At 41.3% G+C, this 24,170-nt stretch overlaps 1 protein-coding gene across 50 annotated transcripts in view; it reads left to right on the top strand.

The window, feature by feature from the left end:
* Positions 1-24,170, top strand: part of SAMD12 (sterile alpha motif domain containing 12) — a 451,161-nt gene that overhangs the window by 28,021 nt on the left and 398,970 nt on the right. For all 50 annotated transcript variants that reach the window (XR_015140682.1, XR_015140677.1, XR_015140678.1 and 47 more), the window contains one exon: positions 18,764-18,942. Coding sequence is in view for 33 of the 50 variants with exons in the window: in XM_086336401.1 (XP_086192527.1) it covers positions 18,764-18,942 (179 nt within the window). In the remaining 17 variants the exon portion in view is untranslated. The remainder of the gene's footprint in view (positions 1-18,763; positions 18,943-24,170) is intronic.

Here is a 24,170-nt window from a genome sequence, read left to right as displayed (position 1 = left end):
GTCATTATCATAGAAATGTTCAATCTTCTAGTTTTCATAGACAAGTAATTTTTTAAAATGGTGCTGAGTTCCTATAACTTTTTTGTTAACATTAAAACTTACGTGCACAGATGCAGAGGTACTCGGTTTTCCCAGGTGGCGCTAGTGGTAAAGAACCTGCCTGCCAATGCAGGAGACATGAGAGACGCAGCTTCAGTCCCTGGGTTGGGAAGATCCCCTGGAAGAGGGCATGGCAATCCACTCCAGTATTCTTGCTGGAGGGTCTCATGGACAGAGGAGCCTGCTGGGCTACAGTCCATAGGGTCGCGAAAGCATCGAACATGACCAAGGCGACTTAGCAAACTCACAGCACGGAGGTACTCACAAACTCTTACCTAATTTCATAAAAGATACACAGTTGACATCAGGAAATGCAGGGAAAACAATATCAAAATGAAGGACACAGGTTTATACTGGAAACATCAGTGGAAAACTCCTAAGAGTCTGTTTTCATTGAGAACCAATGCCATTTACATCGCATGTATTTCTCTTCTCTGGGCAGGCATTTGGGAGCCACTATTTTAGTACACTGAGAGCTTTGCCAGAGCTGAATTATCTCTGCTTCCTAATTTATCTTTGTCTTTCTCAGATATCTTGGGTCTCTAAAAGCTTATAACAGCAACAACAGCAACAACAAAAAAAACCTGATTTGTGACAACAGAGCAAAGAGTTGGGGAGTAGATGTTTCAAACATCTGACAGTTGTCTAAAATAACCAAACAAGCACATCACTTTTATAATAGTCTATCTGAAATGTGTATGGAAGGACAATAGACAGGTTACAAAGGATCTTCATCCTCAATGAGCAAAAATTTTACAAAATTCCAAATTATGGCATTATATTTAATCATTTTCTTATCCTTAAAATGTAGGTTTGTTGTTGTTCAGTCAGTAGGATGTGTCTGACTCTGCAACCCCAGGGACTGCAGCACACCAGGCTCCTCTGTCCTCCACTGTCTCCCAGAGTTTACTCAAATTCATGTCCACTGAGTTGGTGATGCTATCTAATCCTCTCATCTTTTGCTGCCCACTTCTCCTCCTGCCCTCAATCTTTCCCAGCATCAGGGTCTTTCCAATGAGTCAGCTGTTCGCATCAAGTGGCCAAAGTATTGGAGCTTCAGCATCAGTACTTTCAGTGAATATTCAGGGTTGATTTCCTTTAGAATTGACTGGTTTGATCTCCTTGTGGTCCAAAGGACTCTCAACACTCTTCTTCAATGCCACAGTTCAAAAGCATCAGTTCTTCGGTGCTCAGCCTTCTTTATGGTCCAGCCCCCACATCCACACAGGACTACTGGAAAAATTATACCTTTGACTATATAGACCTTTGTCGGCAAAGTGATGTCTCTTGCTTTTTAATATGCTATCTAGGTTTGTCATAGCTTTCCTTCCAAGGAGCAAGCATCTTTTAATTTCATGGCTGCAGTCACTCTGTCTGCAGTAATTTTGGAGTGCAGGAAAATAAAATTTGTCACTGTTTCCACTTTTTCCCCTTATATTTGCCTTGAAGTGATGAGACTGGATGCCATGATCTTAGTTTTTTAAATGTTGAATTTTAAGCCAGCTTTTTCACTCTCTTCTTAAACCTTCATCAAGAGGCTCTTTAGTTCTTATTCACTTTCTGCTGTTAGAGTGATATCATCTGCATTTCTGAGGTTATTGATATTTCTCACAGCAGTCTTGATTCCAGCTTGTGATTCATCCAGCCCAGCGTTTCTCATTATGTACTCTGCATGTAAGTTAAATAAAAAGGGTGACAATATACAGCCTTGCCATACTCTTTTTCCCAATTTTGAACCAAGTTGTTGTTCCATGTCCAGCTCTAGTTGTTACTTCTTGACCCACATACAGGTTTCTCAGAAGACCAATAGGGTGGTCTGGTACTCCCATTTGAAGAATTTTATGTAGTTTGTTGTGATTCACACAGTCAAAGACTTTATAGTCAGTGAAGCAGAAGTAGATGTTTTTCTGGAACTCCTTGCTTTCTCCATGCTCCAAGGAATGTTGGCAATTTGATCTCTGGTTCCTCTGCCCCTTCAAAACCCAGCTTGTACATCTGAAATTTCTTGGTTCACATACTGCTGAAACTTAGCTTGAAGGATTTGGAGCATAACCTTTCTAGCATGTGAAATGAGTACAGTTCTATGGTAGTTTGGTATTGCAGTGAAAACTGACTTTTTCCAGTCCTTTGACCACTACTGAGTTTTCCAAGTTTGCTGACATATTGAGTGCAGTACTTTAACAGCATCATCTTTTAGGATTTGAAATAGCTTGGCTGGAATTCCATCACCTCCGCTAGGTTTGTTCTCAAGGGTGTCCAGCTCTCAGTGATTAATCATACTATCATGGTTATCTGGGTCATTGAGACCTTTTTTGTACAGTTCTTCTGTGTATTCTTGCCCCCTCATCTTAATCTCTTCTGCTTCTCTAAGTTCCTTACCATTTCTGTCCTTTATTTTGCCTATCCTTGCATGAAATGTTCCCTTGATATCCCCAATTTTCTTGAAGAGGTCTCTAGTCTTTGCCGTTCTATTGTTTTCCTCCATTTCTTTGCATTGTTCTTTTTATAAGACCTTCTTATTTATCCTTGCTATTGTCTGGAACCCTGCATTCATTTGGGCATATCTTTCTTTTTCTCCTTTATCTTTTGCTTCTCTTCTCTCCCCAGCTATTTGTAAAACCTCCTCAGACAGCTGCTTTACCTTCTTGCATCCTTTTCTTTGGGATGGTTTTGGTCACTGCCTCCTGTACAGTGTTACAAACCTCCTTCTGTAGTTCTTCAGGCACTCCATCAGATCTAATTCCTTGAATCTATTTGTTACCTCTGCTGTATAAGGGATTTGATTTAGGTCATACCTAAATGGCCTAGTGTTTTTCCCTACTTTCTTCCATTTAAGCCTGAATTTTGCAATCAGGTGCTGATGGTTTGAGCCACGGTTATCTCCAGGTCTTGTTTTTGCTACTGTATAGATCTTCTCCATCTTTGGCTGCAAAGAACATAATCAGTCTGATTTTGGTATTGACGGTCTGATGATGTCCATGTGTAGAGTCATCTCTTAGGTTGTTGAAAAAGAGTGTTTGCTATAACCAGCGTTTTCTCTTGGCAAACCTCTGTTAGCCTTGCCCTACTTCATTTCGTACTCCAGGGCCAAACTTGCCTGTTATTCCAGGTTTCTCTTGACTTCCTACTTTTGCATTCCAGCCCCCTGTGATGCAAAGGACATCTTTTTTTGGTGTTAGTTCTAAAAGGTGTTGTAGATATGGTTATTTAAATCACTGAAACAAATATAGAAAAGCCAGAAATCATTTCCAAATTCTTGTTTTTTCAGTTCCTTTTCAAGTAACATTTATAGAACAAAACAGTTTCATTTCAACATTGGGAAGAAAGACACTGATTTTTTTTTCAAGTTTGCACTAGCCACTAGAACGTGCTATAATGATGGAAATGTTCAGTAATCTGCACTGTCTGATATGGTAGCCACAGCAGCACATGGTTGATGAGCAATGGAAATTGGGCTGGTGTGACAGAGGAACTAAATTTCATCTGTTCTTAAATATAATTAAAGTAGCCACATGCAGCTGTTGGCTCCTGTGTTGGACTGTGTGGCTTCAAAGGATTGATCAAAGAGTATTGAGCTACACTTTGTGGTGCTAATTTGGATGGCATCTTATCAATTTTCTTAGTAAACTTGAGAAACTTTAACATGGGCATTTTTTTAAAAAATTAGTCTCCAGGAAATGATACGCCTATTAAAGGCTCTATTGACTTTTGAGCTACTTTTAGTCCTCAGATCACCACAATTTTTATATTTTTTTAAAATTAATTATTCTATTTGTTTGTTTCTGGCTGTGCTGAGTCTTCATTGCTGCATGGGCTTTTCTCTAGTTGCAGAGAGCAGTAACTATTCTTCGTTGTTGTGCACAGGCTTCCCACTGCAGAGGCTTCTCTCCTTGTAGGACACAGGCTCTAAGGCACGTGGTCTTCAGTTTTTTCAGCATGTGGGCTCAGTAATTGAGGCTCTCAGGCTCTAAGAGCACAGTCTGAACAGTTGTAGCACAAGGGCTTAGTTGCTCTGCGGCGTGTGTGATCTTCCCAGACCAGGGATCGAACTTGTATGTCCTGCGTTGGTAGGTGGATTCTTTACACACTGAGCCACCAGGGAAGCCCTATCACAAGTTTTTAAAATGCTGATTCTCAATCTTTAAATTACAATTGTCCATTTCCTCCACTGGTATAGCTCTTCTTTGATCGTTTAGGTAATGTGATTTTTGACTTACATGTACTTGTACACGTACCCAATCCGTACATATAGGCACCTATATATAGCGTATATACATTTGTGAAGATCAGGTGAAGTGAGGGATGGGACTTGTTAAACTTGAGTGTTCCTTTAGCCTGAGCATTACTATGAATAGAGAAAATAAGCAAACAGAATTGTCTGCCAAGTTAATCTGGCTCCACCCCCTTGGGGAAGGAGAACATTCACATTCGTCAAGTAAAACCAGAACCTATCAGGCCTTTTTCATGTTTCTGTGATTTCACAGAAAACTGATGTCTCTTCCTGAAATATTCTTTTTTCTCTTCACTGTGGGGTGACCCTTGCGAGAGAATTTTAAAGTTGCTTTTCTTCTCTGAAGCCTCTATCTGACCTTTTGTCCTCTTCTCCCCTTCCTAGCCACACCAACCAGTCACCCCTTTCTTTTTAGTGGAGTTGTGTGTATTTGTGGTCCTGGTCTTTGCTTTAGAAGAAATCAGTATCACAAAGATGATATTAACAAGAATGAAGGAAGTAATGATTGCAGCGGTTACTGTCTGTGGGGCATTTAGTAAAATGCTAAGCATTGACTAAACACTTTAAATACATTTTCATCTAACCCTTCTAAAGCATTGTAGAAAAGTTATGATTGGTCCAATTTTATAGATAAGACAACTTAACTCAAAGTAAGTTGTCCAAAGCCTACCACCTAGTAAGTGGTAGGGCCGGGTTTATTTGACTCCAGAGCTCATGGTTTTACTGACTAAGGGTTAATTAAGATGTAGAGAGAAAAAGAAAAACCTCTTATTCCCCATAGTGTCATGGTGTGGTGGGAACAGCATTGTATGCCATGTGAAAGAGCTCTTGTTTTCATTTTTACCTTAGCCATTTTCATGGTGGCCTTCCGTGGGTCAAGTCTTTCTCTCCTTCTGATTTCTAATTCCCTCCTCCTTCTAAAAAATACCTTAGTGATAGAAAATGCAACATCCTCCATATGTTAATTCTACATTATTATACTTCCTCCTCCCTTCTCAAAATACCAGATTGTACTATGTAAAGACTTTTTGAACAATGAGACACTTGCAGTTCATTAGTTTGGTTTGACAGACAGCCATCAGCACACCTTTAGAGCATATGTTTCAAGGTGCAGCAGTTTGCTTTTATTTTTATTTCTGTCCTCATTCCTCAACTCTCACCAAGGTTGTTTATGTATTTGAAAAACTGTCATTTTTTTCTTCTGGCTTTGCTTCACCTTTTTTTAAATTTCACTTTAGTTTTCCCTTTTCACTTAGGGCTCCTACTTTTCACGTCTGTAATGTGTTTGCCCTTTAAAGTTACATGATACCATTTTGCTTGTTTAACAGTTGTTAAAATTGTTAATGCCAAATATTCCTGTTTTGATGGATGACAGAAGGATGTACATGGAGTGTGGCTGCTCGCTGACTATGTGCTGTGTCGGATGTCCCATATGTGCCATTTCGTGTTGTCAATACAGTAACGATGTATGGCTGAGTAATAAGGTCATATTAGTATTTCCATTTCGTGGAAAAGAAGTGATACAACTTGGCTATGATGAAAAATATATATAGTAAGTAAGTGTAGACCTTGGGCTTGCATCAACATGTAGCTGAATAGAGGGGAGGGATGTGAATAAAAACACAGGATTCAGAAACATTTGTAGAGACTTCATTGGCAGTCCAGTGGTTAAGACTGCTTTTCGGTGCAGGGAATGTGAGTTCAGTGGGCAGCTAAGATCCCACATGCTTTGTGGCCAAAATAACACATCATAAAACAGAAGCGATATTGTGACAAACTCAATAAAGACTTTAAAAAAATAGTCCACATAAAAAAGTCTTAAAAAAATAAAAATGAAAGACAAAACAAACCCCAAAACATTTGTAAATACTTAAGTGTATCTAGTGTTTGTATTTTGTTACATTTTAAAGATTACTTTATATTCAGTATGCTGCTGTCATTCAGTTGCTCAGTGGAGTCCAACTCTTTGCAGCCTCATGGACTGCAGCACTCTGGGCTTCCCTGTCCTTCACTATCTGCTGAAGTTTGCTCAAATCCATGTCCATTGAGTCGTTGATACCATCGAATCATCTTGTCCTCTGTCGCCCCCTTCTCCTCATGCCCTCAATCTTTCCCAGCATCAGTGTCTTTTCTAATGAGTCGGATCTTTTCATCAGGTGGCCAAAGTATTGGAGCTTCAACTTCAGCATCAGTCCTTCCAATGAATATCCAATAGAAAGCAAGTATTTTAAGTGTTCAGGTCACTGAGTTTTGATACTTACATCATGTTGTGTAACTGAAGCAAGATGTAGAACATTTGCACTGCCAAGGAAGTTCCCTTGACTCTACAGTGAAATCTTTGTCTCTTCCACTCAGCACTTGAGTGTGTCCACTGAGCTTTTTTTTTTTTAATATTATTTAGTCATGATATTTCCATTTTTCTTCTTTGTCTTATCTATTTATTTTGAGATTTTCTTGGCTGAAGCTTTCTGGGTGTGTGTGTGTGTGTGTGTGTGAGTGTGTGTATGAGACAGACAGGTTTAATTACTCACTGAAGGATTTTTAACATGGTCCACTTTTAAATTTTTGTCAAATAATTCTGAGATCTGTCATCTTGGTATTGGCATCTATGGATTGATCATTCCTCATTCAGTTTGAGGTCCTCCTGCTTCTTGGTTATGTGTGATTTTTCTGTTCAATCAGAACTTGGACATTTTCATTTTATGTTATGAGACACTGAAGGGAAGTGTTAGTTGCTCAGTTGTGCCTGATTCTTTGTGACCCCATGGACTGTAGCCCACCAGGCTCCTCTGTCCATGGAATTCTCCAGGCAAGAATACTGGAGTGGGTAGCCATTCCCTTCTCCAGGGGCTCTTCCCAACCCAGGGATCAAACCTGGATCTCCTGCATTGCAGCAGATTCTTTACCATCTGAGCCACCAGGGAAGCCCATGAGACTGAATCTTTCTTACTTAAACCTTCTGTTTTAACTGCATTTCTTTAACACCACTCTGGCCAAGTAGAGTTAGAAATTCAGGTTCCTCACTCTGCCTAAGTTGAATGCTGGGAGATGGGGCCTCTTTGCTGTTCATCACTGATGATAAACAGCATGATGAAAGCCCAGGCTCACCACCTGGCTTGCTCTGACATCACCCCAGAAAGGACGGACTGCCTCCTTGTTGGGGGTGGAAGTGCAACCTTCACACTTCTCAGACGACATTGCAGGGGTGTGGAGGTAACCTTATTACCAACCGACAGAGATGAAGGTCTGGACTCTTTACTTGGCCTTCTATGACCCACTGGAGATTTTTGAATACCTTATTATAGCCCCAGAGAAGGCAATGGCACCCCACTCCAGTACTCTTGCCTGGAAAATCCCATGGGTGGAGGAGCCTGGTAGGCTGCAGTCCATGGGGTTGCTAAGAGTCAGACACGACTGAGCGACTTCACTTTGACTTTTTACTTTCATGCATTGGAGAAGGAAATGGCAACCCACTCCAGTGTTCTTGCCTGGAGAATCCCAGGGACGGGGGAGCCTGGTGGGCTGCCATCTATGGGGTCACACGGAGTCAAACATGACTAAAGTGACTTGGCTTAGCTTAGCTTATTATAGCCCAGGGTAGGGTGGAAGTTGGGCTTCTCCTTTGCTGATATGAGTGGTTGACTTACATTTTTATTGTGATGTTAGAGGAGAGCAATTACTATCTAGAAGTTTCCATCTTGCTAGGCTGCCCTTGTCACGGTCCTTTGTCTACAGAGCACAGGCTCTTATTATCTTACTTTTTGTTGGTGCCCTTTGGCACCTCCATGTTTCAGCTTCTTCAGCTCCAAGTCTGCAGTATATGAGGCAAAGAGAGAGCCTAGGAAACTCACCTTCATGTCTTTCCTTGAGATCCAACGTCCCTAGATCGTCTACCTCCTCTTGACCTTTCAAAGTCAGCCTTACATTTGCTTTGTATATAATGCTCAGGATTTTTGTTTTTCCTTAGTAGAGAAAATTGAGAAAAGTGTGTCTATTCTCTTTTCTCAGAAGCATCCAAGAGGTACTACTTTAAAATTTTTTGAGAAAAAAATATCATAGTAGATTACATGTAGTAAAGGAAAATACTGTTTTATGAAAACTTGGTTCCGTTCATGTACATAAATACAGCTGTTTGGGCACTAGTTCATGGCATGAAATCTGCTTCTTATAGTATCATGGATAAAAATGTTTTAGTCACCATTGTAGACCACCTGTTTTCTTATCAGTCTGATACCTGAGTCCTCTAAAGCTTCACAGAACTTCTGAGTTTGTCTGCCTTTGTATTCTTCTCATGAAATAACAGTTAATGTCTATGTTCCCTGGAGGTTGTTCAAAGCCTTCCCCCACTGTCCTGATGGTGAAATGTGTAAGTTAAGCATTATCTGAATTTCTGCTGTGTTTAGTCCAGATATCATGGGTAGGAAGGGTGAATACTTGCTGTGGTTGCCACACTTAAGTAGTCTTGGGGAAATGAGATTCTCTTAATCTGTTTTACAAAGAGGACGTCGTCTCTGTGGACACATTGAGTCAGAGTGAGTGTTCTTCACGTGGCTCAGAGGAGACAGCGTCCCCACACAGCTACACATGGCTGAATACCTGGCTGGGACCGACATTCACCCAGGTTCCGCTGTGGCAGCCACAAGGCAGTTGTCAAGGTTACCATCTACCATAGGGCAGACTCCTGAGGCCAGTACCGTGTGTTTTGGGCATCGGCTGTTCACAGTCCTTGCTGGTTTCCCCTCCTCCTCCTCATCAGCAGAGTGCCTTCTTCCTCTCCAGCCTCCTCTTGTTCAGAGGAAGGGGTCCATCTGTTACTGGTCCCTTCCAGGCTGGCTAGGAATGGACATGCCCTCTTCTAATGCCTCTGAGTTACCCATTTAGAAGTTTATGTTTTACTTTGTTCTTTTTGATGGTGAGCAAAGGATTTCAGACTGTATCTAAAACATGTTAAGTTTTGGCATATGTTTGCAGAACCACACTGGGCTGACCAAGGAGAGGTTTGGAAATCCTATTCTGTTTCCTCATAGTTTGACCCAAATGATAAAATCGAACATGATTTAGTTTATCTAAATTGCCTGGGAGTAGGGGAGTGCAGAATAAGTCAGAGGTGAGTTCCCCAAAGATCATGAGTTTTTGGCACTTTTTGATGATAAAGTGAAAGACCCTGGGGTCTCCAGAACATGGTTCTACTCTACCCTAGAACACGGCTCACTCAGCAGACTTATTTTTGTAAAGGGCCAGCTGGCAGATGTTTTAGTCTTTGCAGGCCATATGATCTCTGGTGACTTCCCTGTGGCTCAGACAGTAAAAAATCCACCTGCAATGCAGGAGACCCAGGTTCAATTCCTGGGTCAGGAAGATCCCCTGGAGAAAGGAATGACATCCCACCCCAGTATTCTTGCTGGAAAATCCCAGAGACAGAGGAACCTGGCAGGCTACAGTCCATGGGGTTGCAAAGAATCGGACAACTGAGCGACTAAGTGTGCATGCCTGGTCTTTGTCACCACTACTCACTTTTGCCATGGTAGCACAAAAGTAGTCATAGATAATGTATAAATAATTAAGGATGGCTGTGTTTCAGTAAAACTTTATGAACACTGACATTTGAATTCCATATATTCTTTTCAGATCCCAAAATACTCCTTTAGGTTTTTTTTTTCCCCCCAACCTTTAAAAAATGTAAAAGTTATTCTTGGATCACAAGGCATGTGAAAACAGGTGGCAGACTGAATTTGGCCCACGGGCTGGAATTTGCTGACCCCTGCCCTAGGAGATGTCCACTGGACAGGTTCCTTTGCCCAAATAGCTGTTGCGCTCTGTATCCACTGCTGCTGCTGCTAAGTCGCTTCAGTTGTGTCCGACTCTGTGCGACCTCATAGACGGCAGCCCACCAGGCTCCCCCGTCCCTGGGATTCTCAAGGCAAGAACACTGGAGTGGGTTGCCATTTCCTTCTCCAACGCATGAAAGTGGAAAGTGAAAGGGAAGTCGCTCAGTCGTGTCCGACTCTTAGAGACCCCATGGACTGCAGCCCACCAGGCTCCTCCGTCCATGGGAGTTTCCAGACAAGAGTACTGGAGTAGGTTACCAGTGCCTTCTCCACTGTATCCACTAGCTTAACCCAAACTTATATTCCTGAGACATTTCTGGTACATCACTATATTCTCATGTTAAAACGTTAGTGACCTGACACCCATGAACACATTCATTCATACAGAAGTTCTTATGAATATTGTGGATACCAGAGTCCTGCATTTGAGTAAGAGTTTTACCTCAGGTCTCCACAGTGGAAGTCCTGGATTGATCTACTTCTGATGATAATTTTCTTCATAACAACATGAACAGTGTATTCTTAATGTACACCTTCCTTGCTAAGGTGTTATTATACTTATGCAGCTTTCTAGGTCAATGGGAGTTATGCAACCCAAACTGGAATATTTTGCTAGGATTTCAGTGTTCTTTTTTTTTTCTCCTGAAGGAAGAGCTAAGCAACCATATGTAACTAGTTAAAATGGAATCATGTGTCAGTTTGGAATGGATCATCTGATAGTTAGAGGACACTTGATTCAAAGTCACTTAACAAGAAGGGATTATTTCTTTGTCAGAGCACCAAGTCCAGAGGGAGGCAATATGAAAATGAAATAGTTGAGTAGCCCTATGGTGGCAGAGCCAATGTGGCCACTAGCCTCTTGACTTTCACTTATGTTTGGAGCCCTGTTGTCACAGAAGCTCTGTAGCAGCTCTAGAGAACACATCAGCATTCAAGACAGAGGGAGGGAAAGAAGGATGGTATCCACATTCTCTTTTGTAGTTCCAGGACTGTCTCTTTACCCATCAAATGTCTGCTTAGGTCCTGTAGGCAGGAATCTGTCAGCAGCCACTTGTAGCTGCAAGGGAGGATGGGAAATTGAGTTTTGACTTTAAGCCATGTTGTGGGAGGTGGCCACGGAGGAGAGCACTGGGAATGTTTAGCCAGCTGGAAGTGTCTGCTACAGAGAGCAAGCAGCCTTTTGTAATGCCTGGGTGACTTCTAGAGAGTAGAGTTCTGCTGAGTTTGAATCCAAAATATAATGCACGAGGCACTTCCCTTAATTAAACAGGTGCTTGGAGAGTGTCTGGTATATGTTTATTATATATGAGAGGTATGAAACAAGGGCCATGTCCTCCAAGAACTTTAGCTAATAGCAAGAAATAGACATGAAATTGTGAACAGTCTTTCTCAATTTTAATAGCTAAGGCTGAGGATTGGAGTATATTAATATTTGTGTCATAAGGTCATGTGTTCATTTAGCAACATTTATGAGGTGCCAAAGATGTCAACTGTTTAGTTTGCAGGTATGCAGATGAATAATGCAGTTTCTGTTCTGCAGAAAGCAGTCAAGTAAAACAGCAGTTTTGGGAGCTCTAGGGTTCTGTGATTTACCATAGCTTGAATTATCCAATTATGTTGGAAGAACTTTTATTTGCTCTTTTTTGTTGTTTTTTTGTTTTTAAAGTTTTTTTTTTTTTAATGGGATTATAGTTGCTTTACAATGTTCTACTATACAGTGAAGTGAATCAGCTATGCTGCTGCTGCTAAGTTGCGTCGGTCGTGTCCGACTCTGTGCGACCCCATAGACGGCAGCCCACCAGCTCCCCCGTCCCTGGGATTCTCCAGGCAAGAACACTGGAGTGGGTTGCCATTGCCTCTCCAATGCATGAAAGTGAAAAGCGAAAGTGAAGCCGCTCAGTCGTGTCCGACTCCTAGCGACCCCATGGACTGCAGCCTACCAGGCTCTTCCATCCATGGGATTTTCCAGGCAAGAGTACTGGAGTGGGGTGCCATTACCTTCTTGGACCTCTCACCCCACCATCCCACCCATCTAGATCATCACAGAGCACCGAGCTGAGCTCCCTGTGGTCTATAGCAGTTTCTCACCAGCTAGCTGTTTTACACATGATAGTATATACATGTCAATCCCAATCTTCCTTTGAAAAATAAAGATGTAAACTACTCAACAGAAGGGAATGACAGTCAGTAGGGTTGGATCAGTATCTTTTCCATCATACCTCTGCTTATTCTGTAAACATCTTATTGAATCAATCTTATTGTTTTAGGGTAACTGTACAGTAGTAGTCAGGTGGCTGAGCACTGGGTTTGTAAAACTCAATAAGCAGTCCCTTGCTTCATGGGGCTTCTAGTTATAGGGTAAGCAGACATGTTAATAAACACTTGGAATGCATGGTGTATACTCGCATAAGATCTAATAAGAAAAAGATGTATTGTCAACATTGCTTAGAAAGATATTAATGGATGCACAGTCAATTAAGGCTTCACAGGGAAAAGAAGAAAGAGCATTAACTATTTCCATGCAAATAAGGAAACGGAAGAGTATATTATGGGAAAAGTTCAATTCTGGCAAAGCAGAGAAGCATAAGACATCTCGAGAGTTCCAAGCAGCATCTACGAGTTGGTATAAACGTAGGTGCAGGAGCCAGAGCAGCACCATTGACAGTGTTTGCACAGCATCTCTCTTCTCAGTGATGCTGGAAATAAAGGACCATTCAACTTGAATGAGTTGTAAGGAGACAAGGGAGAGTGTGGCATGGGTGGGGATTAAAAGGACTGGGCAGCTGTGTGACTTCTTGACAAATAGATCCACTTGTTCTTACAAATGAGTGTCGTGAGGCCAGCACGTCCCTCGGCTCCTCTTGAATCATCTCGAGATGAAATGAAGCCTGGCACTTAGGCAGAGTTTGTTACTGTGACCGAAGTCCCATCGGAATGGGATCCCTCAGAGGTCAGGATCAGGCTGGCCCAGGCTCACTTCCAGCGAGTGAAACATGTCTTCTGCTGGTCAGGCTGGGGTCCTTTCTGGAGACCGTGCCCTTTTCAGGAACATTTGAAAGAAACTGGATATCATTGAGCTACCGTGACTATTTTATTTTTGAAAAAAAAGAGAAATATACCTGAAAATCAAAGGGAGATGATTGAAAGAAGACAAAATATTTTTGGAACTTTCTGCTTTGGGAGGCAGTAGGGAGGTGAAAGTGGACATAGTAATTTTGGTTTTAAAATTTTATTGCAGAATATGACAGAATTGGTTACCATAGAAACGGTAAAAATTGGTTACCATTTTTGAGTGTGTGAGTCAGTGGCATTAGATATGTTTATATTGTTGTGCAACCATCACCACTGTCTATCTCCAGAACTTTCTCATCAACCCAAACTGAAATTTCATACTAAGCAATAAATCCCATTCCCCTCTCCTCCAGCCTCTGGTAACCACTGTTCCACTTTGTCTCTCTGAATGAAATAGAATCACCCAATACTTGTCCTTTTGTGACTGGCTTCTTTCACTGCACATAATGTCTTCAGGGTTCACCCTTGTTGTAGCATGCATCAGAATTTCATTCCTTTTTAAGACTGAATAATATTCTGTGGCATGTATATATCACATTATGTTTGTCCATTCATCCATCAGTGGACACCTGGGTTCTTTCCACCTTTTGGCTATTATGAATAATGCTGCTCTAAACACGGATAGACAAATACCTGTTCAAATCCCTACTTTGGTTGGGATTGCTGGATCAAACAGTATTTTGTATTTTAATTTTTTTTTTGAAGAATCATCATACAGTGTTCCACACAAACGGTCCCATTTTACGTTACCACCAGCAACACTCAAGGGTTTCCATTTCTGAGGGAGTGGATTTTTGCATGTGAAAAAGATGATGCCTTCAAATTGGCATTTCAAAACAATGCTAAAACATGGGTATTTGCATGAAGAATTTTCTCTAGCTTTTTAAAGATTTTTTCTTTTTTGGGTATGGACCATTTTTAAAGTCTTTATTGAATTTGATACAATATTGCTTCTGTTTTATGTTTTGGGTTTTTGGCCTCAAGGCATGTGGGATTTTTATCTCCCCCACCAGAGATCAAACTCACAGCCCCTGCATTGGAAGGCAAAACCTTAACCACTGGACTGCCAGAGAAGTCCTTTCTCTAGCTTTTTAAAAGAGCAACATCTGTAAAAATCTGGTCTTTAACTCATTTTAAGAGCTCACTGTCAGCAACTTTAACATTAAAGCCTCAGTGGCAGCACTTCAGGTAAAGACTGCAAGCAGCCTGCAGTATCAATACAATAACTAAAAATCCACAAGACTGTGAGATTAGGGAGATCCGGCAAACAGTAAGATCTCCAAGCTGACCTGTGAGCTACTGAGCCCATTAAACTGAGTAAATAACTTTAGTGAAAACAAGAAAGGGTCGTAATGAGGACAGAAAAGAGAAAGCAAATGGGGGCACCTACTACATGATGAACAAAGAGATGGAGGTCACGGCATATAAGAGGCCATTTGAAAGTGGCTTGATTTGTAAATATTAGGGACATCAAATTTCAGGGAAAAGAAAACGAAGCCTGTCAGGAACAGTTTTAAATAAGTATACCCAAGCACAGAAACATAAATTGGCTACTGGATTTGTAAGTGAGGAGGGAACAGTTATGAAGGATTAAAACTGTGTATGAAGAAGGCAACATGCATAGAAAGTCAAAATGCCATATCCCACCTCAGATCTATAGAGATCTTACATTCTGTACACTCAGTATTTACTAGCAGAGAAGAGAGGTATTTTGATGTAAGGCATGTAAAGATAGAAGATTGCTGGTTCATTCAGCAGCTGAACAGATGTTTCTCCAGAGCCTGTTACGTGCCAGATTCTGGACTGGGCAGTGAAGATGGAGCTGGCAGTTGTCAGCAATGAGACAGATCAATTAGACAGACATCCCCAGACAGGGAGGAGATGAAGCCCAGGATTCCAGAGCTCATAGAAGACTCTGTGAAGACGTTGGAACGGACACGTGGGTTGAGTAGGAGTTCACGCCCCCAAAGAAGGAAGTGGGATTTGGGTGGAGTAGAACCTCTTTCTAGGAGGAGGGACCAACATGAGCAGGAGTGAGGGAAGTAGGAGAGTCTGAGTGGGGAGGGGATAGCAGAGGAAGACAGGAGATACTGGAAGCTCCCAGCAGCTCAGTGATATTCCTCAGGATGTGAATTTCAAGGCAGGAAACAGCTGGGAATCATGCTTGAGTATGAACAAAGACACACATTTTTTTTTTTCTTTTCTCATTAATGTCTAAATCCCCCATCTCCCTACACAAGCTCACCCCTTTTTAATAATCACAGTTTTAGTATATTTAATTGAAAATTCACTGTAAGTAGGCTGATCTTTGGAGATGGAGAAGCTGATTGTTATTAACAGTAATTAGCCTCATGCTCTCATAGGTTGTGTTCTTTTTATTCCACTGCCTGAACTGGGTATTGTGCTTGGTTCTCCAGCATCCATTCTGCCCCTGCCTGTTGAGTAACAGAGATGTGGTTTGGGGACTTGACCTTAGGTGGTTTAAGGGTAATCCTACCTCCACCACCAGTGTTTTAGTTCACTATTGGATGTATGTGATTCACTTTGGACCAATGAGAAAAATCCAAGTTTGGAGGAGGATTGAGGGAGGAAACCTATGGTCAACCAAGCTGTTTCTATTGCTAGATGTGAACTAGAAGCTTGTAGCTGTAGTGCCATGTGGGGACCCAGGCTTAAGGTGATGTTATGCATGGTAGAATGGAGAAGTGAAAAGGGTCTTGATGGCCCTATTGAACTGGGAAATCAGCTAACACAGAACTTTTCCCATTACTGGGCTTCCTCTCCTGAAAGTTAATGATTTTCTTCACTGGTTAATCTATTTTGGGTTTGTTCATCTGAAACTTGAAATCATCTGCAACCTAAATGATACATGATCTTTGTGACCTTCAGCAGACACTGTACAACTTTTTATGACTATAACCCTTTAAGCCTCATTTCCCTTGTCTGTGAAATGAATATAATTATGTATCAGGGTTTTTCATGAAGATTATTTGAGATCCATCACAAAACCCGAGGGAAGAGGCATGAACTAATACATGAGTGCCTACAATGCACCGTGAAATAGGCTGGTCCATGTTTTAGGAACTTAAAAGACTAGAAAAGAATTTCCGATAATTTTTTAGATAAAATGGTATAAATAGGGCTTCCCCGGTGGCTCAGTGGTAAAGAAGCCGCCTGCCAATGCAGGAGACACAGGTTCAATCCCTGATCCTGGAAGATCCCACATACTGCAGAGCAACTAAGCCCAAGAGCCACAGCTATTGAGCCTGTGCTCTAGAGCCCAGGAGCGGCAACTACTGAGCATGTGTGCCATAGCTGCTGAAGCCTGCATGCCCCAGAGCCCGTGCTCCACAACAAGAGAAGCCTCTGCAATGAGAAGCCCGTGTGCCACAACTGGAGAGTAGCCCCCACTCACCACAGCTGGAGAAAAGCAACAAAGACCCAGGACAGCCAAACAAAGAAATAATAAAGTGGTATAAATAAGGTCACATGCATACAGACCACTGTACAGTGAGTTTTTTAAGATTCGTATGATGTTTGTTGAATACTTGTCGTTCCAGGCATAGGATCCAATGTGGGGAGGGGGAGATAGGGAGAATGAGGGAGGGGATTAAGGAAAGGCGTGTCTGAAGAGTTGGTATTTAAGCCAAAACCTTACTGATGAGTAGCAGTTAGCTGAAGAATGGGGAAGAACAGTTCAGACAAAGAAACATTATATGCAAAGTCGAGAAGGCATGGGGTGTTCAAGGAAGAGACAAGAAAGTGGGTGGTACGGGTGGAGTGGACGAGGGATACTGTAGTGGGTGAGGAAATTGGAGCGGTAGAATGAAACAGATAATGTCATAGCCTTGTTGCCCACATTAAAGATTTTTTAATGCTCTGGTTGTACAATGAAGCCATTAGAAAGTTTGTGTGTGTTTTTTTAAACCTTTTTATATACACAAAAGTAGAAGGAGTAGTGAAATAAATCCCCATGAATCTATCAGTTAGCTTCAAGAATTATCAATGCATGGCCAATATCATCTATCTCCTTCTCTTGTCCCCTCTACATTTTCTATACAGTGGATCTTTGATTATTTTAAATAAAGCAGTGTGTACATGTCAACCCCAAACTCCCTAACTATCCCTCCCCACCCAGGTAAACATAAGTTTGTTCTCTAAGTCATTAAGTCTCTGTTTTGTAGCAGAAGAGTCTTGTGAACTGACCTGTGCATTTTTTAATGAGATTGTGGGTATTCAGGGAGGAGGGGCAGTTGGGGCGGTCAGTCTAGGTGACACAGGTGGGTAGCGTGGACCAGAGTGATGGCAGTGGAGATGGAGTGAGGTAGGTGGATGGGAGCAACATTTTGAGTGCAGCACTTACTGGCCCTGGTAAAAGATGAAAGTGATGTACTGACTTACAGGGAGAGTAGTATCAAGGAGGACTCTTTAGCTTCTCTGTAGTGACTGGAGAAGGTGAATATTTGGGGGTAGAAAAATCAAGGTTCAATGTGAACATGTTAAATGTGAGATCTCTGATACACTGACATTGGGATGTTGAGTGACAGTCTTACTTATGTCTGAAGCTAGTAAGAGAGGTCTTTCTGGGCTGTAAGCTACAGGGCCATTGCTGGTTCAGTGGTAGAATTCTCATCTCCCATGTGGGAGACCCGGGTTCAGTTCCCAGCACATGCATCATGCTCACCTTCGTTTTATATGTAAAAGAGATGACCAGTGCAAGTTTGATGCATGAAGCAGGGCACTCAAAACTCGTGATCTGGGACAACCCAGAGGGATACGGTGGGGAGGGTGGTGGGAGGAGGGTACAGGATGAGGGGGACACATGTATACCTGTTGCCAATTCATGTTGATGGATGGCAAAACCATCACAATATTGTAAGGTAGTTATCCTCCAATTAGAATAAATTAAAAAGCAAGTACACACCTGTCAGGAAAAAAAAAAAAAGGTCTCTCTGGGCTGGATGTAAGATTTGAGAGTCATGGGCAGATTGATTGTATCAGAAATGATGGGAAGGGATGGGACTTGTTAAGGGAGAAGTGAGAGCTGGGAACAAAATATCTGCTTGACTTCTTACTGTTTGCTCAATAAATATTTGTTGAATATTGAGTGGATGCTCGAAGAATAGGGAAGATTCAGAAGCTGGAAGGAATGAATGAACAGTGTTCCAGATGGAAGCATAGATACAAACTGAACTGCAGAGGTTGAAATAACTGCATGTGTGGGAGGCAGTGCCTAAGTTGCCTGATTTGGTATTATCATCTGTAATGTGGGGATTAGTCACTTGCTCAAGGTCGAACTTCTTGAAACTGATGCTTCCTGCATTTGTGCTGCCGTCTTTCTGACTTCGGAGCTCGGGATTTGCCACCATACCATGGTCCCTCTTCCCTAGATTATTTCCTATAGTTATAATTCCACCCCTCAACTTGGAAATGTCTTGTTTCTTCCCATGTAGACCAAATGAAGTATTGTCTTTCATGGACACCTTCTTTATAGGATCTGTTTTCTGAGTTAGATTTCTTTCCTCTTTCCTAGCTCTCCACTGCGGTTTGAATCCACGGGGTATTGATCACCCTGCCCATGGTGAAGGTATTAAACTACAAATTGAAGGTGAAGGTGTTGAGTCTCAATCCATTAAAAATAAAACTTTCCAGAAGGTGCTTGACCAAAAAGGAACCCCCAAGCGACTGCAGACAGAAGCCGAGACAACTAAGGTAGGTGATACTCCAATGAGATTCTGAAGCTGCAGCTTCTATATTTTGTGGCCCAGCCCCAGGGAAGAACTGACAGTACTTTCATTAATTATTGTTGGTGATTCAAAAATCACTGCTCCTCGACTACAAGTAATAAGAAATGAAAATAGTGACTTCATCACCTTTAGAGTGAAATCAAAGCACATTTGTGGTCAGTCTTAGAGCATGAGGCTCTGAGGATGGTATAGGACGAGCTCTAGGGATGAGTGCCTGGACTTAACGATTTGTTTACCAGGCTCAATTGATCATTTGATAATATTGGACAAGTCATATGACTTTCCAAGCCTCAGATTCTTCACCTATAGAATGGGTACCAGCAACACTATCATTTCCATCAGGTTGAACAGATGAAATAATACTGTATATGTACAAGTATTTTGTAAAAGGCTCAGTTGGCTGCATGAGTATGAGGGGATTTTGCTGACCATCACAGTAACAAGTGATATTTTATGAAATATATACATATATTCCAGGTACTGTTGGAAGGACTTTGACATACTGGGTTATTAGGTTCCGGTAACAATTCTGTCAGGTAGACAATAGTAAACAGGACCCTGGTTAAAGATATAGTTGCTCTAATTTGTTGCAGTATTCTTCAGTCCTTTAGTCTTTAATATAGATGTAGGTACAAGACACACAGTGGTAAACTGGGAGTTGAAGGATAGATGATTATTTAGTAAGAGCAGCCTCTTTCAAAGGTTTTCCATCATGGAACTGGCGCTGTATGGGTCTTTGTCTGAAACCGGTGAAGATGCTTTTGTTGGGGGTGTATGTTAGTTTGCTCCTTGAAAATTGAGAGAACTTGTCTTCCTATGGTATTTCCTTCGAAGAGATTTCCTTTCAAATGTTTGTTGAGGAGATGAATATATGCATGCCTTGGAAAGCAGATGTTGCAGTCCCCCAAGAAAAGCCTCAAGTAGAAAGGTCGCTCGGCTGTCATACAATAACTCCCTCCCACTCCCGTAAAAAAAAGAAAAAAGCCTTCCAAGATCAGATGTGAATTTTTCTACCTTGTCTGTACTTTTGGATAATTACCAATTACTTTAGTGTAGATAATTAAAAACTGATGACAAAAGAGTATTGTGTATCTGTGTTGTAGGGAGTGGGGAACAATTAGCAAGGGAGATATTGCAGATATTTTGCACATTTTAGCTGAGAGAAATTACACCTCATAGAAAATTGGTTGGTTATTGTTATGTGAGAGGAGCTGGGAATAAGTAAGCCCTATTTGGCGTGCTGTGATTCATGGGGTCACAAAGAGTCGGACACGGCTGAGCGACTGATCTGATCTGATCTGCTCTGATTTTGACATCTAAATCTGGTCAGCCAGTGGTTGATTCCATCTTGAAAGAGTGAGGAAAAAAATGTCTTAAAGGTCTTCTTTAACTAGGAAGATAAATGGTTTATTTGAGTAGGATCTTTTCAGAGATGCGTAAAATATTAACTATTACAGTGGAGGAAAAGAAAACATTAATTGACAATTGCCTGATTTTAATTCAACTTTAATTTAATTAAATTAATTTAATTCAACTTTTCCAGATTCTCTTTTATTTGCAGAACAGATTTGGTGATATAAGAAGTTGGATTCAAGCCTGATAGGATTTGGTAACTTCTGAATTATCTGGAATGTGTGATGTGGTAGTAAAACCAGTCTTCATGTCAGTACCTTTTTGCCTCTAGTTCACTTTACATTTGCTTTGCTGAAAACCTACTTCACCGAGAATGCAGTCATCTATAATGAACCTTTCCTCAGGTTTAGACTCTGGTTGCAAGCCAGATTTGTCTGAGATTTTCCAGGTTGTCTACAGTGAAACTCCCAAACTGAGTTGAAAGGGAATTCAGAATGTCTTCACATTGACATGTTTAGGAGTGAACAGACTAGGAGCTCTTGTTACAAAGTATTTATTTTTTCATGGAGGACTTGATGACAGTGGTGGTTGCTGGGGAACAGGGGCAAAAATAAAAATAAGGATTACTCCAGACCTGCAGTGTCACATACCCCAGAGATTCTGTACCACCGACAGTGTGAACATGTTCTGTGCATGTATGGACACACTGAGATGTGCCTTTCGGTTGCACTCCAAGGGTTATTGGAGTTGTGAGTCATCCTTTTTCCTTAGGTAAATAATTGAATCTCTGGTAACTTGACCTACTTTACACTTAACTTAAAAAACCTCTAGCTACAGATGCATCATGTAAAGCCACTCAGAAATGCAAATCCATACAGATTTTCTGGAGGACAGTCTGATAGAGTTATCAAAATTTTCAATGAGTGTAAGTTTTGAGCCAGTGATGCCCTCTCTAGGAACTTGTCCTAAGGAAATAATCACCCAAAATGCAAAGATGGCTGCAGGAGAATATTCACTCTAGCGATGTCTATAATATGAAAATAATGTTCATTCATAAAACTTTGGCCAAAGAGACTGTGTATTCATGGAATTGAACAAATTCTATCTTTTTAAGGGTGATGGAGACCTATGTATATTTATCTTTGTTCGGAGTGCTATAAAACACTTTAAACTGGGTGGCTTATAATATTATTCAGCTGTATAAAGGAACGAAGTGGAATCATTTGTAGAGATGTGGATGGACCTAGAGGCCATCACACAGAGTGAAGTCAGTCAGAAAGAAGAAAAGAATTATTGTATATTAACACATATATGTGGAATCTAGAAAAATGCTATAGAGGCCTTCTTTGCAAGGCAGAAATAGAGACGTAGAGAACAAATGCATGGCCCCTAAGAGGGGAACCAGGGGGTGAATTGGGAGATTGGGATCAACATATATGCACTATTGATACTATGTATGAAATAGATAACCAGTGAGAACCTACTGCATAGCACAGGGAACTCTCCTCAGTGCTTTGAAGTGACCTAAATGGGAAGGAAATCTAAAGAGGGGATATATGTGTACATATAACTGATTCACTTTGCTGTACAGGAGAAACTAACATAGCATTATAAAGCAACTGTGAAAGGAAAGTTTTAGTCACTCAATCGTGTCCAACTCTTTGCAACCCCAGGGACTGTAGCCCACCAGGCTCCTCTGTCCATGAATTCTCCAAGCAAAAATCCTGGAGTGGGTAGCCATTCCCTTCTCCAAGGGATCTTCCTGACCCAGGGATTGAATCCATGTCTCCCACAATGCAGGCAGATTCTTTACCATCTGAGCGACCAGAGACTATGCTCCAATAAAAATTAAAGAAACTGGATGGCTTATAAACAACAGAAATTTGTTTCTCATAGTTCTGAAGGCTGGGAAGTTCAAGGTCAAGGTACCACCAGCTGGAGTGTCTGATATGAGCCTTGTTACCCAGGTCATAGACATCCATCATCTCACTGTGTCCTCACATGGTAGAAAGGGACCAAGGATCTCTCTGGAATCTCTCTCATGGGGACACTGATCCCATTTGTGAGGGCCCCGTCCTCCCAAAGACTCCTCCTCCTTACTATCACATTGGGGGCTAGGGTGTGAATTCTAGGGGAACACAGATTTTCAATCTGTAGCAGTGTTTATGCAGGAAAATGAGCGTGCTGCTATTGCAGTAGGGCGAGAGGAAGACGGGCAGGTTCCTGCAGAGTGTGTAACATGTTCCCATTTTCCTATAAATATCTTTTCCCCGTAAAAAGGCATCACCGAGTCTGAAAGACTTCATTCCATAATTGTTTTTATTTATTTTTAAATGGTTTTTAATTTATTTCAAAATTTTATTTTTATTTCTATTTTAAATTAATTTATTTTTATTTATAATTGTTCTATAGTATTGTGTTGTTTTCTGCCATACATCAACATGACTCAGCTATAGGTATACATATGTCCCCTTCCTCTTGAACCTCGCACCTCCTACCCGATCCCATCCCTCTAGGCTTGCACAGAGTGCTGGGTTTGAGCTCCCTGTGTCATGTAGCAGATTCCCACTGGCTATTTTACGTATGATAATATATGTTTCTGTGCTATTCTCTCAATATGTCCCACCCTCTGCTTCCCCTACTGTGTCCACAAGTCTGCTCTCTGTTTGAATCTCCATTGCTGCCCTGCACATAGGTTCTTCAGTACCATTTTTTAGATTCCATATGTATGTGTTAATATACAATATTTGTTTTTCTCTTTTTAACTTCACTCTGTATAATAGACTCTAGGTTCATCCACCTCATTAGAACTGACTCAAATGTGTTCCTTTTTATGGCTGATAGTTAAGTCATGTATGACTCCTTGAGACCCCGTGGACTACAGCACACCAGGCTTCCCTGTCTTTCCCTATCTCCCAGAGCGTGCTCAAACTGACGTCTATTAAGTTGTTGATGTCATCCAACTGTCTCGTCCTCTGTTGTCCCCTTCTCCTGCCCTCAGTTGTTCCCAGGATCAGGATCTTTTCCAGTGAGTTGGCTCTTAGTATCAGGTGGCCAAAGTGTTGGAGCTTCACCTTTAGCATCAGTTTATCCAGTGAATATTCAGGGTTGATTTCCTTTAGGATTGACTGGTTTGATCTCCTTGCTGTCCAAGGGACTCTCAAGAGTCTTCTCCAGTACTACAGTTCAAAAACATCAATTCTTTGGTACTCAGCCTTCTTTATGGTCCAACTCTCACATCCGTACATGACTGCCAGAAAAATCATAGCTTTGATTATACAGACCTTTGTTGGCAAAATAATGTCTCTATTTTAATATGCTGTCTAGATTTGTCATAGCTTTTCTTCCAAGGAGCAAACGTCTTTTAATTTAGTGGCTGCAGTCACCATCTGCAGTGATTTTGGAGCTCAAGGAAATAAAGTCTGTCACTGTTTCCATTGTTTCCCCATCTATTTGCTATATGCTGATGGGACCAGATGCCATATTAGTTTTTTGAGTGTTGGGTTTTAAGCCAGCTTTTTCACTTTCCTTTTTTACCTTCATCAAGAGGCTCTTTTGTTCCTCTTTGCTTTCTGCCATTAGAGTGATGTCATCTGCATATCTGATGTTATTAATATTTCTCCCGGCAATCTTGATTCCAGCTTGTGGTTCATCCAGCCTGGAGCGTTTCACATGAGGTACTCTGCATTTAAGTTAAATAAACTGGGTGACAATATTCAGCTTTGACATACCCCTTTCCCAATTTTGAAACAGTTTCTTGTTACATGTCTGGTTCTAACGGTTGCTTCTTGACCTGCATACAGATTTCTCAGGAGACAGTTTATATCTAGAGCTGAGATT

Source organism: Bos grunniens, chromosome 14 (assembly GCF_055505025.1).
Source record: "Bos grunniens cultivar Pamir isolate PY7600 chromosome 14, Bosgru_T2T1.0, whole genome shotgun sequence".
NCBI lineage: Eukaryota > Metazoa > Chordata > Mammalia > Artiodactyla > Bovidae > Bos > Bos grunniens.
This window is presented reverse-complemented; position numbering and strand designations above follow the sequence as displayed.